Here is a 14433-nt window from a genome sequence, read left to right as displayed (position 1 = left end):
ACTCAAGTGCTTTCATTGCAAGTACTCTTTCTTGTACCTGTGAGTTTTGTGTGGGCTGCTCCTTCATCCTCAAATACCATCCTTCTCATTCTTTGCCTGACTGTCACTGGTCCTTGGAAGTAACAGACTGATAACAGGAAGTCTTCCATGACCCCTGTTCTATTCTTTTTGTATGAAAGGAAAGAAACCCACTAAAATCAGATCATGGCCAAAAGGAGGAGCATTCTTCTGAGAATACAACAACAGGTAAGATCCAAAGACAGTAAGTAAGGTAGAGCTGAGCCACACAGGTAGTGGGTTAGGGTGTTGAAAATCAGGATGTCACTTCACGTTTTCTCCTGACTCTGCTTCTCTCCAAGTGCCCACTCCATGCTTCCTTTTCTGTATCTACCAGAGTCCTCTGCTGACGCACCTTGCACAGTGTCCAGCGTGGTCTCTGTCAGCTGCTCTTTCTACATTGTGACTTTCGGCTCTGTCTGATTGCAAAATTCTCAAGCGACAGCAAACCTTAGAGCTCAAGCCAGAGAAAACCCCAGTCACAGCAGAGTGAATGGATGGGCTGGATTTCTGTGAGGCATCTGATCAAATCATTTGTGACCACAAGAGCAGGGCCATGTCCCAGGATATGTAAGGCTGTCCTTTCTAGTGGCTCTCAGGAGAATAGGTTTTCTAAAGTGGGCTACAGGAGGTATAAGCAATGATAGTCATAAGGACTATAGCCCTCCAATCTGGGTTTGGTACCTTTCTATGGGCTCCCAATACATTGTGCTGCCCTTTCATAGTTCTCAACATACTGTATTAACTGTGAATATTTCTGGCTTCCACACTGGGCTAGGAGCTTCTCGTGAGGTTGGACCATTCTTGTTTTTCTTTCTTTATCCCATGTTTCTGGTACAGTCCTTGGTATACAGTAAGTAATCAATAAATGTGTGTTCCAGAGGGCAGGCGGATTAGCATTCAGTATGCATATTTGCAACCTATTTTTCACACTAAATATATTTTTTGGGTAATTATATGGTAATTAGCCAAATATGTTGATATGGTAATTTCTTGCCTTTCAGTTCTGGAGCCCTAGAGTCCAAAGGCTCTGTTTTATTTTCTCCACAGAATAAACCTCCAGTTTTCTGCTGACAAGGGGGAAGAGGTAGTCACCAGCTGCATGGAATTGGGGAGAAGATCTGGCCCTCTAACTGCTTCTTAAACAGACTTCGAACCAATTTGACTGTTTTTTAGTCCTACCTTCACAGCCTCTAACAGAAGTACCTGGTGTAGCCCGTTTTGCACATAAGTCTGGTTACATCTTGGCTTTCTTCACTTTTGGTTTAGGGTTAAGCTTTCTTTGGTCTGTTAAAGCAGTTATCAAGTGTCCACCTGTTTTTCCATCCACTATTGTGTTATTCTCGTCATGTCTTGCCAATTTTCTTTGTCCCCGAGGACTTACGCCTTTAAAAAAGGCATTCTTTTGTCTTAGTATGGTCTGGGGAGAAAGTGAAAGCAAATGTACCTGTTTGATCCATCATCTTTTTCCAGACGTCCCTGTTTGCATGATTGCCTTTTTTTAATTTTTAAAAGTCACTTTTATTGAGGCACATTTGATACATAGTAAAATTCTTTGATTTTAGGCCTACGATTCAATGAATTTTGACAGATATATGCAGTCATATAACCACCAACATCATAATGTAGGAAATTTCTATCACTCCAAAAAGTCCCCTTGTGCCCATTTATAGTCAATTTTCTCCGCTCACCCTGATCCTGGCAAACACATGCCTGCTTTCTGTCACTACAGTTTTGTCCTTCTAGAATCTCACATAAAATTGTTTATAATATTCCCTTATCCTCCTCATGTTTGTAAAATCTGTAGTGTTTGTGCCACCTGTTTCACAATATTAGGAATTTCTTTCTTTCCCAATAAGTCTAATTAGAGGCTTATCAATTTTATTAAGCTTTGCAAAGAAATATCTTTTGGTGTCATTGAGTTTCTCCATTTCTTTCTGGTTTTGATTTCATTAATTTCTATTCTTCACTATGTTTGTTTCTTTTATATAAAAGATAACAGTCCTTAGCTGCCCATTATTAATATGATGAAAAGACATTTTTAATATGTTTTGTCTAATTTTATTTTATTGGTAATATAGTATTCCTTTGATTGGCAATTCTCCTATTATTAGTTAGGGCATTGTTTTGAATGTTTTCTTGGCCATATGCTTTTCTATTTCTGGTAAGTGCCTTTTTTTTATTTAATAAAAAGAGTTGGGTTTTTTGTCATTCTTTTAAATACTTAAGTTTTTCAAAATATCATTAACTTGAAATGATTATAAAGTTCCTTGTATATTAAGGAAGATCATACTTTCTCTCCCTCATTTATTCATTCTTCTAAAAAAATGTTTGTTTGAAAAACCAGGAGCTATGAGGTAATTTTTGATAATCACCTATATTTTTTTCATATGCATTTGAGGGTTTTTTGTGCATGTGTTTATGTTCACATTTTTATCTTTTAGAAGTTTATACTGGAATAAAATATGAGATATCTTTTTTTATACTGTTTTTCCAATATTTTGGTTTTAGGTGGCTTAAGGTATAAAGAAGTACAAAGCTTTTTTTCCCACTATTCTCCATATTACAAGAATGGACAAATCTGTCTTACACTGGGCCAGACTTAAGCATCTGACGTTCTGGATGATGTCACCAGCACAGTGAGGAAGAGGAAATTCTTACTCTTTGGGGTTCACAGCTGCAACATTTCTCCTTGTCTCCCAAGATCTTAGACTATCCTGCAACTATGGCATCTTTGTAACAAATGTTCTCGCAGATGAGTGAGAAGGAAAGCCATGTGCTTGTCTCAGGCTTGGTCCCGTGTGTCCCATGATCATACCTAACCAGCTTTGATGACCACATCAACAGAAAAAATGGGATTCCCCATATTGATGAATCAGAAAAATGTCAGGATCTTTCCTATATACATGCTATATGCGATTATATACTTGCGGGGGTAAAAATGGATAATAATTTTGAAAAGAATGGTGAGTTAAATTTTTTTTTTTTCTGTGTGAGGGATCTGATATCTGACCAACTAGAATTATCCACCTGCCTCAGAGCTGGGAGAGGAAGATAAGGTGGGCAGCCTTGACTTTATTATGACCAATATACAAAGATAAAGGAATTGCTACCAGTTTTCAACTGCAAAAATATAATTGTAATACCTACTTCAAGGATATGTAACACCTACTTCAAAGCCAGGTGTTGTTAAGAGACAAAACAATTTCTAAATTTTTTAAGCTCCCACAAACAAATTAAGTGTGAGGCCTGAAAGACTTGAATGTTCAGTGTACTATAAACCATGGGAATACAGATCTCAGGAGATGATGCATGAAAAGTCCCTGCTACACTGCGATGAGAGAAAGTTGACTCTTGGATTCTGTGGAGTGTGGAAAGGAGAAGGGTGAGAGGGAACTGCTCAGTTAGACACCTTTATGATGGCTTTACCTTTTGTGAGCTGAAATCCTGGATGGGAAGGTAAGTGTTAGGTAGGTTGAATAGAAAGCCTGAAGCGGAGATGCTTCTACCCTACTTCCTGATTAGACCTCTGTGGGCAGAACGTTCCCCTCATCGATATGGGGGGGCTTCATCCAAATGAAAAATGTTTACACCCTGTGGCTAGGCAGAATCTGATATAGCGGATGGAAGTTGGCTCTACTGTAGGAAGGGAGCAATACTGAATTTCTCGCATGCCTTTTGGGGATGTGGAAGTTACCTGAGTTGAGAGCCAGTGGAGTTACCCAGTGGGCCTTATAGTCAAAGATAAGATGACCCTAACCATCATCTCAGGGTTCCGTAAATTGGCCAAAGGCAGACGAGTTGAGAAAGCATTTATTCTCGAAAAACTGCTAGGGTTGGATAAGAACAGTGGGAGTTTGTAGCCTTTAGACATCAGAGGGGCAGACTTGATTTCGTGAGGTGATGGTGGAGTGTGAAAATGGTAAAATTTATAGAAAACAGCAGGAAGAATGTGAAGTTTTAAGTCCAGGAGAGTACTGAAAGAAAAAATTCTCAGAAAAATAATCAGAATCCAGAGTAGCTATAACATATTACCTACAAGTCCAGTTTTCAACCAAAAATTATAGTACTTTCAAGGAAGCAAGAAAGTTTGACTCAGATTCATGAAAAAAAAATCAGTGTGTGTGTGTATGTGTGTGTGTGTGTGTGTCTGTATGAATACTCTGTTTTCTTAATTTCTTTAAAAAAACCTAAGGTTTAGAACAATGATCATAACACTGCATCAATGGCTTTATAACATATAGATTAATGCATATGATAATAATGGCAGAAATGAGGAATCAGAAAATGGAGATCTATTACAGAAAACAATGTTATATTTTACCAGAATGAAGTCAGTATTAATCTGAAGTAGATGGTAAATTAAAGATGCATATTATAACCTCTAGAGCAACTACTAAGAAAATAACTCTTTAGAAAAGGTAAAATTCAACAGAGGAATTAACATGGTATAATAAAACATATTTGAAATACAATTTTAAAGACGTGAAGGAGAAACAGAAGGACAAAAAAAAAACCACGAGGCATAGAGAAAACAAATAGCAAAATGGCAGGCATGAATTCAGATTATCTGGCAACCCCAGGTTTTGCTTGACATGAGGTATAAAAGAGACAATGGGGGGTGGCAGAGGCCGTGGACCACCAAAAAGTGAAGACTGGACAGCAGTTCCCTTTAGATGGGGTCTGCATTTGCCATTTTTCCACAGTTTCTATGACTCAGTTGCATTCACTTTCTGCGCTCACTTCATTGATTTTGTTACCTGACAATGAGGTGTTTTTTTCTCCATCACAGAGGGGTCAGTATCCCTTCCTGATCCCATGGGCTCTCCCTTTGCAGATGCATATATCCAATGGGAGCTCTCAAACCTTCCCAGAAATTATATTTAAATCATTTATAGTTATTATATTTAAATATTTAAATTGTGCGTAATTTATGTAAAAATTTGGGTGATTTAAATATGGAAAGGATCTATTTAAATTTTTATGTAAAGTTGAGAAAATTCAAAACATTTTGTTGACATTTAGAGATACTAGTGTAATTTTATGGTATTATTTATAACACCCGTTTATAAATGAGGCAACCAAGGCTCAGAGAGTTCTTGTACTCTGTACAAGGTCACATTGCAATCCAAGCTTCTTCCAGGGGGAGTATTTTTGCACTTACAAAAAAGAAAGAGAAATCAGGATGTCAGGCAAAGTCTTAAAAATAAATTAATGCCATGGAAAAAAAATTTTTTTTCTAGATCTCATAAAGATGAAAGAAACTTGTTTTTTCATTTTAGACTGGGCTAGATGTCTTCCAAGTTTCACTGGAGAATTGGAGGGACTTCAGCTGGAGAAGCTCTGGAGCAGGTGCTAAAATAATTATAGTATATTTCATTTTCTAGAAGCTGAGAAGAGTTGTTTCTCAATTTTGAGAAGTCATAGTTCAAACATAGATAACAAGTTGGTTGTGTTTGCTGTTTTGGCCTTACTCATATCCAAAGTTTCAGGCACCAAGGGGGAAGTGTTTACATATTTTTGTACAGTACAACTTAAGGAATCATAAAATCTTACACCCTCATCTTTTCTGCTGTACTAGATTAGAGTCCTCAATCATTAGAGGCAGAATGGTTTAGGACTAAGGATGACACGTTCATTGTTCACCTTTACACTAACCGGAGTTTTGTTGCAGTTTCTGTCTCTTGACCTTATTGTAGTTTGGAGTGTGAAGCTGTCCCTCAGATCATTTTGAATATAAACAAGATGGAGACAAGACTTGTCTATAGTTCAGCGTATGGCTAAACAACATGAGTGGCCTACTTGATCCACTTTTATTCTAATTTTAGGGTTTCAACTGGATTTTTATAGTTACCCATAAAAGTCCCAGTCGGCACAGGCAAGGCCTGAGCATAAGGCAGAGGCCACATCCTGGTGGCCTGAGTGCCAGGCCCACCCTGCTGATGTGTTACATTTTGTTTGGCCTTGAAAGTATTTAATGAAATTGTTTTTCTGAATTTTGTAGACAAACTTTTACAATCTGGAGAATTCACACAAACATCTAAATTTCCTGTTTCTCTTGAAAACTCTGACTATCTGGCCACAATGGGCACATAGTCCTTCTGAATTAGTGCCATAGCCTTTAACAGGGCACACACTCACCTAGGGGCTGCCTCACTCTTTTATGGTTCCTGTTGGTCCCTGGATGTTTGCGTTTGTGACCCTACAGTCCTCTGCACCAATGGGTGGAGTCTTTAAAATGATTTGTTGACTTGGGATGCAGACAATACACTTATTTCATTTGTTTTCTCAAGTTCAAAGCCATTTTGGAATGACTCTGTTGAGTTGCTTTTGACACTCATTTGAACAGTCTCTGTAAATCTTTGTCCTTGACTCTGATTTTTGGAAACAGTCAAAGGAAAATTTAGAGCCATGTTTGGGGTAAAAAAATGTGACTATGTAATAGTGAAAACCTGTTTCTCTTGGGTGGTTTGGTTTGAAAGCTGACTCAAAGGTAATTAAAAAAAAAAAAAAAAAGAGCTCAATAGTGCTTTGAGGGATGGCCTTTACTTCTTCCCTTCTTCCAGATGTCAGGTACCCTTTCCACTAAGCTCTCGTAATATCCTATGTGTGATTCTATTATGCATATATAATTTGGGTTTTAGTTTTTTGTTTACTGCCTTCACCCTGTTTGATCAGACTGAGAGCCACTTGGGAAAGATATACTTCTGTGCATCTTTGATATTGTTGGAGACCACTGACATTGTTGGAAGCCAAGAGATTGAACTGAAGGATTCATTATTGAATGAATGAATCAATCAATCAATATAAATGGAAAGCATCCCAAGTTAACTATTTTAAAGGGGACAACACACATCTTATATCTGTTAAGCATCCATTCTCATTTAAAAAAATATTTGTATATATTCCTGAAATCAAAATGAATTGAAAATTAATTGATATTGGATGGTATAAATTTCCTTGGTCACTAAAGTCAGTTCCTGGTATGGAAAGTCATTGTTTTCCTCTTGACAACCGAGACTCACGTCACTACACACTTGTGGTTTTTCTTATTGATGAGCAAGGAAATGTAAAAGTTGTAGAATCAAAGGTGAAGCAAAACCCACCAAGAATTATAGCCTACTGTTCGTGTCCTAGTTCAAAACCAAAGTATCAAAGTATTCCAGACTGTTAAAATTTTTGACGTTGCTAACAAGTATCGGCAGCAACCTCAGGCGAGCGCAGCGCGGACACTTTGAAGCTTTCGATGTATAAAGTCTAAAAGAACTAATAAACAAATAAAGCAAGAGCAGCCCTCACCCCCAGCACAGAAACCACAGAAAACCATAGAAAATTAAATCTCTTTTATGTGTGCATTTGTAAATTCAGGTATTTTAAGGTTGGATAGTCCTGAGTAGCGTAGGTAGCGGATAGCAGGGCTTTGAGGGAATTCTTGTCTGTTTCTACGTAGGAGACAAAGGTCGCTTCCCCCAACGCTTGACCCCATAGCCTCTCTGCTTGTCCATCCAGAAACACACAGGTCTGTCCTGACTGCACTCTCCCGCCTTTGAGAAGCCGCACTGGCCCGGCGGCCGCATCCTCCCTCTCCTACGCTCTATTTTGGGGCCCCATGATCTCATGCCCTCTGCAGACCACGCTCTGCAATTCCAGTCCAGCCCGCGCCGCGAGGCCACGCAGGGCGATTCCTGCAAGTGTTCTGCTGGTGGCCGGGGCTCGAGGCGGGGAAGGCTAGGGGGGCGGCGGGGGGGAGTTAAAGACGCGCCCACGTAAAGGACCCAAAATAACCCACACGCAAAGCGCCCGCCATCAGACAGGAAGCCAAATAATCCAGGGCGTTGAGTTGCTTTCCCCTCATTCGTAGCGCCGGACTGCGGGCGCCGAGCCAAGGGTCTGGCGGCAAGGGGCGGGCGCGGCGGGCGGGACGGGGCGGAGCCGGGCCCGCGCGGAGCCTATTAAAGGCGCGGCGGGGCGGTGGGAGCCGAGCGTCCAGGGCCACGATGGAGCGCGACGGCTGCGTGGGGGGTGGGAGCCGCGGCGGCGAGGGCGGACGCGGCCCCCGGGAGGGCCCGGCGGGGAACGGCCGAGAGCCGGGCCGCGGCTCTGCCGCCGAGGCGCCCGGGGAGCCGCAGGCGGCCTCGTCCCTGCTGGCCCCCATGGACCTGGGGGAGGAGCCGCTGGAGAAGGCGGCGCGCGCCCGCACGGCCAAGGACCCCAACACCTATAAAGTGCTCTCGCTGGTAGGTCCCGGCCGGCCCGGCGCGCGGGAGGGCGGGGAGGGCGGCACCCGCTCCTGCGCTCCGAGCGCGCGCCGTCAGCACCCGGGGCCCGGAGAGAGACAGCTTTTGTGCCGCTCCTCTTCGCCTTCTCGCTCTCCTCTGCGGGCTTTTATCAGTGCTCATCACCGCCGAGCCTTCTCTTCCCCCCGGGGGAATAGTTCACTCTCACTTGTATTACTGATTCTCAGAAGGGCCTGTTTATGAAACCAGGCTGTTAAAAACCGAGATCTTTAGAAATCCCACCTCTTCCCGCCCCGCCCCTCAAGAGAACACAAGCTTTTTCGTGGGGAAAAATGACCAGCCCGAAAATTGTTGGTCTTAGGAAGGACCGACAAGGTGGTTTTTTTTGTTTTTTTTTTTAATGTTATTTTTTAATTTAATTTTTTACCTCTTTTGGGGGAATCTGGGTGCAGTATTGATGACTTTCCTTGCATTAACCGATTCCACTTGAGAAGATTTAACAGAGCTCTTTAAGTTGTATCAGGAACTCTAGAAAATACTTTTTCTCTTGGCTCTGTTTAGGAATTTCCATGCAGCTGTTCAGAAATTCCGTCAATATTCATGTTATGTGAATGTGAAGAAAAGTTAATGATTCTTTGTCTACTCTTTCAATCATAGGTTACACGGTTTTTGTTGCTAACAGAAGTACTCACTCTCCCTCTGCTATTTTGTCGTGACAGTTGCAGGATCCACAGTCAATTTTATGAAATGTGGGGTGGCTTTTCATTCTACATGTATGGTAGGAAGTGCTGCGCTGAGAGTCAGAAGCCTGGGTTCTTGCTTTCATGGCCGTTATTAATTGCTGGGGCCTCCTGTAACTCTCCCCAAACCTCAATTTCTTCTATGTTAAAATGAGGACAACATCACTTCTATGTGCATCAGATAAGATTATTGTGAGGGTCACTGTGCAACACTGTATGTGGGGGAGTAAATTTGAAAACTACAAGGAGATATAATCATTTTATTGTATTATATGGAAGTGACCGTTCTATGTTTAGTGTACCTTAAAGCATATAATCACTTACATATTATGATTAAACAATGCGGTGTAGAGGATATCTTTTCTGATTTTTGAAATCTTTCATAAGCATTTCCATTTTCACTATGTCTTGGGTATCGTGGAGATGATACAGTGCTCTGAGGAACCAACATTCCTAGACTAAAGAGATGGTGTCATATAATTAGTACTTAAAAATAAGCCTAAGATTCAAAGGGTAAGTGTCCCAAAACACATACTGTTTGTATCTCAAGATACATTTCTGCATCATATATCACTGTTTAAGAACACCTGATATTGATGAGAACTTAGTTTTAGTCTTTTGAGTCACCTATTTTGTTTTTGTCAATGGAAGACCTTAGCTTTTGCAACACTATCACTTAACTTAGTATCAGTACTTTTCAGTGTTTGGCAGGCATTCAATAATTGTACGTCGAATCTGTATGTAACTCCCGTGTGAAATCACTTCTACATGCCAATCTACAGTCTTGAAAGTTTGGTAAATTGTCAGTTGCTAAATTCCATTTTAAAATCTTTCCTATTCATTTACTTATAAATCCACAATAGGTATCAGCAGAGATCTGCCTTTGCAACATGCATTTCAGTCTTTGACACCTGCAGTCATCTGGTCCAAAAGCATTTCTTTATGCTCTGATGATGCAACTCTGGGCTTTGACATGGAAGTGTCTTTAGTACTTTTACAAGTAGGACAATCATGAATATTTTTTATGCCATTAGGAGGAGTCTCTTGCTGTAACACACGTTGAACTGGACAGAATTCTTACTTCATGACTTTTGATGAAACACAGTGGACCATTAATGTACACCAAAACTCACTGCTGTGTTTTTGAAACTCTTAATTAATGGTTTCAGGTGAAAGTGAAACCTCTTACCCATTCTTCTTTCCCTTCCCTACTTCAATACCCTTCTTCCCTCTAGACTTTCCCAAATGATGCACTTCTAAAGGGAAAAGTCTCCAAGAGGAGCTTGACAGTTGTCATCAAAGAGCTCTGGGACATGTCTTCCAGAGAGAAGCTGCAATTATGGGATTCCTTTTTCAGGTGAAACATCAGCACGCTTTTCATAAACCTGAAGAAATGGGTTGACTAGTTGCATCTGGGATTGGGATTACAAGAGCCCAACCACTGAGGTGGTCCTCAGCCACACGGTTGTTATCTAGTAGGATAAACACAAGAGTTGCCTTCTGGAGAGATAAGCAGTGGTGACATGACTGTTGCATTTTTCTGAAAGTGTTTCAGATAAACTTAAATGCCGGAGGTATGTGAGAGTAGATGCAGAAGGGACGATCCCGCCCTACCTTGGCTTCTCCCCATTTGATCCCTAGGAAGACCACAGGCTCTGCTCTGGAGGCTTTGGCCCTGGGCTCTGGAAGTACTCATGCCTAGGCACTGAGCCAGACTGTGGAAAACCCCAGAAGGGCAAATAAGTACATGCTTCAGTAGATATGTTAGATCTGGATGCCTTTACTGGTTCCAAGTTAAGTTTTGAACTGAAATGTCAGCTTCCACTGAGGTTGGCCACGGACATTTATTTGAAATAACTTTCCTGTTCCCTGGCAGGTATTTTCAACCACGTTGCAGTACACTTCTCCACTGTACAGTAAGCTCTTACACGGCATAATTTTGTGTTTGTGACCTTCTGCTGTCCTTATGAATACATATACCTGTGTGTGTGTTCATAAGGGGCCTTGTGTGTGGGTGGCTGTGAGTGAAGACAACTTTCACCTTTTGATGAAAGAGTTCTTTGTAAGTGGCAGAAGTTGCCCTTGTTTATCAGACATTTGAGTGTGAAAGTTATGAATTCTGTTAGCTTTTCTCTCCCTCTTGCATCATATCATCTTATTTCTAGAATACAGCGTGGAGAATATTCAAGATAGTCCTCTGCTCTTAATCTGACTCAGAATTGACATTGCTTTTCGGTTTGTAAAATTTTATATCTGTCCAGCTATAGTGGAGCATTTTATTTCAAAAATGACCAGAACATCTTAGGGGCCAGAGACATCTCCTGTTTTCCCCTTATGGTGTTTGTTGCACATGTTCTAATAACATGTACCCAAGGTTTCTAGGAACCCAGCAACACTGTTGTGTTTACTTCTGGGCCTAAGATGGTACCTCACACTCAGTGTCAGCTTTTGGTCGAACGAATGAAGTGCACTTTTACTTAGACTGAGTAACACTTTGACTTGGAAAAGGGCAAGATGGGAAGACTAAATACACAACCACATACCCATATGGCCAGCTGAAAGTCAGGAATCCAAATATAGGTGCATTAATAGAGATGACATTGGGTATCAATTCAGGGATAAGATCAAACAGGAATATCATTTGTTTAGCACATAGGGAGATGGAAGAGGCAGTGAATGAGTGATAAAAGTTCCCAACTAAGGCCAGCATACCAAAGAGGCCAGCAGGGCCTCCATGATAACTTGGATTCAGAATCAAGATCTAGCTACTGGGCACGCCCTCAGAAAGAAACAAGGCAGGTGCAGCCGTTTGGCAGGTACAAATAAGGCCATCCTTCAGGTACAAATGGGTCTCCCTGCTTATACCAAGGCATCTTCTGTTTTGGTGACTTTGCTGTCACACCCCAAATTCTTTGGAAGTCTTTGTGGCTCTTGTAGGGAACTGTTTTCTTCAGCATTGCTTTCTGTGACTTCCTTTCTTCTGCTTTGAGTCATATTCTGGTCTTTCTCTCACCGTTTATATTTCAGCTGTTTCTACTTCATGCAGCCTCTTAGGAATACACAGGCACCCTTTCAACCCTTTTTTTTTTCCATTCTATTCCACTTTTTCAGTTACCTCTGGGCACTCAGTTTTGCCGTCTCCTGCCCCATCATATCTTAATCATGACTGTGAATCATGACTCTCGCTAGAGCCATGTTGAGAGACCTTATGCATTTTGTATAACAAAGATCTGGGGACCATTAACCTTTTTAGAATATTTATAGGAATTTTTTGTCACCTTCTTATCTTCCTCCAGGCAACTCTTTTTCTCAGATATCAGTGTTAAAGGCAAATGAAAATAGTTTTAAATTCAGTTTTGTTTTTGAGTTTGATAAATTCCATTGCAAAATATCTGCATTACTTTTAAGACATAGCAAATGTATTTCATCTATATTATGGACATTTTAGACAAGCCAAAGAACTTAATCATGATTCATAACTTTTTGGGAAGGTAGGTAGGGGGAAAGCCACTTCAAGTTTCAAACAACATAGGAACAAAAACCTTTTGGAATACAACTTGTAATTAGAGATCTGCCTATGGTTAAAATAAACATGCCTCCATCAACCATGAAATATCCCCCAAACAACAAAAATAAACAAGAAACCTTTTAGCAAATGAGCCCAAGGCAGAACATAGATTACTCTTCTAAGTTCTGTGCAACAAAAACTGATATTCAGAGTGCTGACCCAATATGAAAACCCTTTGGCATCAAACAAGAGCTAAGTTTTGTATTTACCAAGGAGAGAAATTATAATAATATATTTAAAAGGACTTCTCAAAAGAATGACCAGAATGTTCAGCTAAATATTAACTGGAACATTCTGTTTCCTGAGTATTTTAATTGTCTGAGGTTTGATTACAAGAATTAAGATATTATTGATAGTATTTTTCATTTTATCCTCCCACTTTTGGTTTTTAGAATAACGTTTGGTGGAAAAGTAGGCGGTAAAAGTTCAGATGATTATTACATAGCACTTTGCACCTTCAGAAGCGTTTTCTCGTATATTTTTAATTGATCCTTGGCATATCAGCAACTCTGAAATAGGAAAGTATGGTGACAGTCAATCCTACTTTACAGATAAGGAAACTGAGGCTCACAGAGGTGTTTCTTAAACATTAGGTTGCATAGGAACCAGCTGGGAACTGTTAAAGACCATAGGTTCCAGGGCTCCAATCCCAGAGATTGTGATTTAGAAGATCTGAAATTATTATGGACTGAAGGTTTGTGTCCCTCCCAAATTCATATGTTGAAGTCCCAACCCACCAATGTGATGATATATGGAAGTGGGGCCTTTCAGAGGTAATTAGATTTAGATGAGGTCATAAGGATGGAACTCTCATGATGGGATTTGTGGCCTTATAAAAAGGGGAAGAGAGAGAGGAGATCTGAGCACACGCACCCACCCATAGAGGAAAGACCATGTGAAGACATAGTGAGAAGGCAGCCATCTGCCAGCCAGGGAAAGAACCCTCACCTGATGAAGCAAATTGGTCAATTCCTTCATCTTGGACTTCTGAGCCTCTAGAACTGTGAGAAATAAATTTCTGTTATTTAAGCCACCCAGTCTATGGCGTTTTGTTATAGCAACTTGAGCAGACTAAGATAGGAATGGATCTAAAGAATCTGTATTTTTTAAACAAGTACCTCAAGTTGTTCAGATGTAGTTGGTTCAGTTATTCCACTTCTAGAAACAGTGGGTTAAATTTATAGGCATAAGTCACATCACGTGTAAGTAGTGGACTATGATAACTGAAAAGACTTTTGTTCTTTATTTTTTTTAAATTAATTAATTAATTAATTTATTTTTGGCTGTGTTGGGTCTTCGTTTCTGTGCGACGGCTTTCTCTAGTTGCGGCGAGCGGGGGCCACGCTTCATCGCGGTGCACGGGCCTCTCTTGTTGCGGAGCACAGGCTCCAGACGCGCAGGCTCAGTAATTGTGGCTCACGGGCCCAGTTGCTCCGCGGCATGTGGGATCCTCCCAGACCAGGGCTCGAACCCGTGTCCCCTGCATTGGCAGGCAGATTCTCAACCACTGCGCCACCAGGGAAGCCCAACTGAAAGGACTTTTAACTACAGATTTTTATTCTGGACTAATGGCGAAACCCCCCACCCCCACCCCCATTTATTTCCCTTTTATCAGTGTGAAGTCAATAATCATGTTATTGTGAGCTTCCAATGTATACAGCTTTGGGGGAAAGTGACTTTCTTCTTAATCTGAGTTTCCTTCTTAATATATCTTTAGATGTACTACAACAGGAATATAGAGTCATGACAGTCGTTTTGGAGTGAGTGAATTTTCGCACGCATATCTCATTTGTGGGTCAATCATTTTCTCACCATACCTTAGGACTTTACA

The 14433-nt window shown here is 40.8% G+C and overlaps 1 protein-coding gene across 1 annotated transcript in view; it reads left to right on the top strand.

The window, feature by feature from the left end:
• The first annotated feature begins 8039 nt into the window (after nt 1–8039).
• Nucleotides 8040–14433, top strand: part of ENPP1 (ectonucleotide pyrophosphatase/phosphodiesterase 1) — a 64705-nt gene continuing 58311 nt past the window's right edge. The window contains exon 1 of the mRNA XM_082475729.1: nt 8040–8294. Within this exon, the coding sequence (XP_082331855.1) occupies nt 8055–8294 (240 nt within the window). The 5' untranslated portion in view covers nt 8040–8054. The remainder of the gene's footprint in view (nt 8295–14433) is intronic.

This window comes from Balaenoptera physalus (assembly GCF_965194825.1).
Source record: "Balaenoptera physalus genome assembly, chromosome: 9".
Lineage (NCBI taxonomy): Eukaryota > Metazoa > Chordata > Mammalia > Artiodactyla > Balaenopteridae > Balaenoptera > Balaenoptera physalus.
This window is presented reverse-complemented; position numbering and strand designations above follow the sequence as displayed.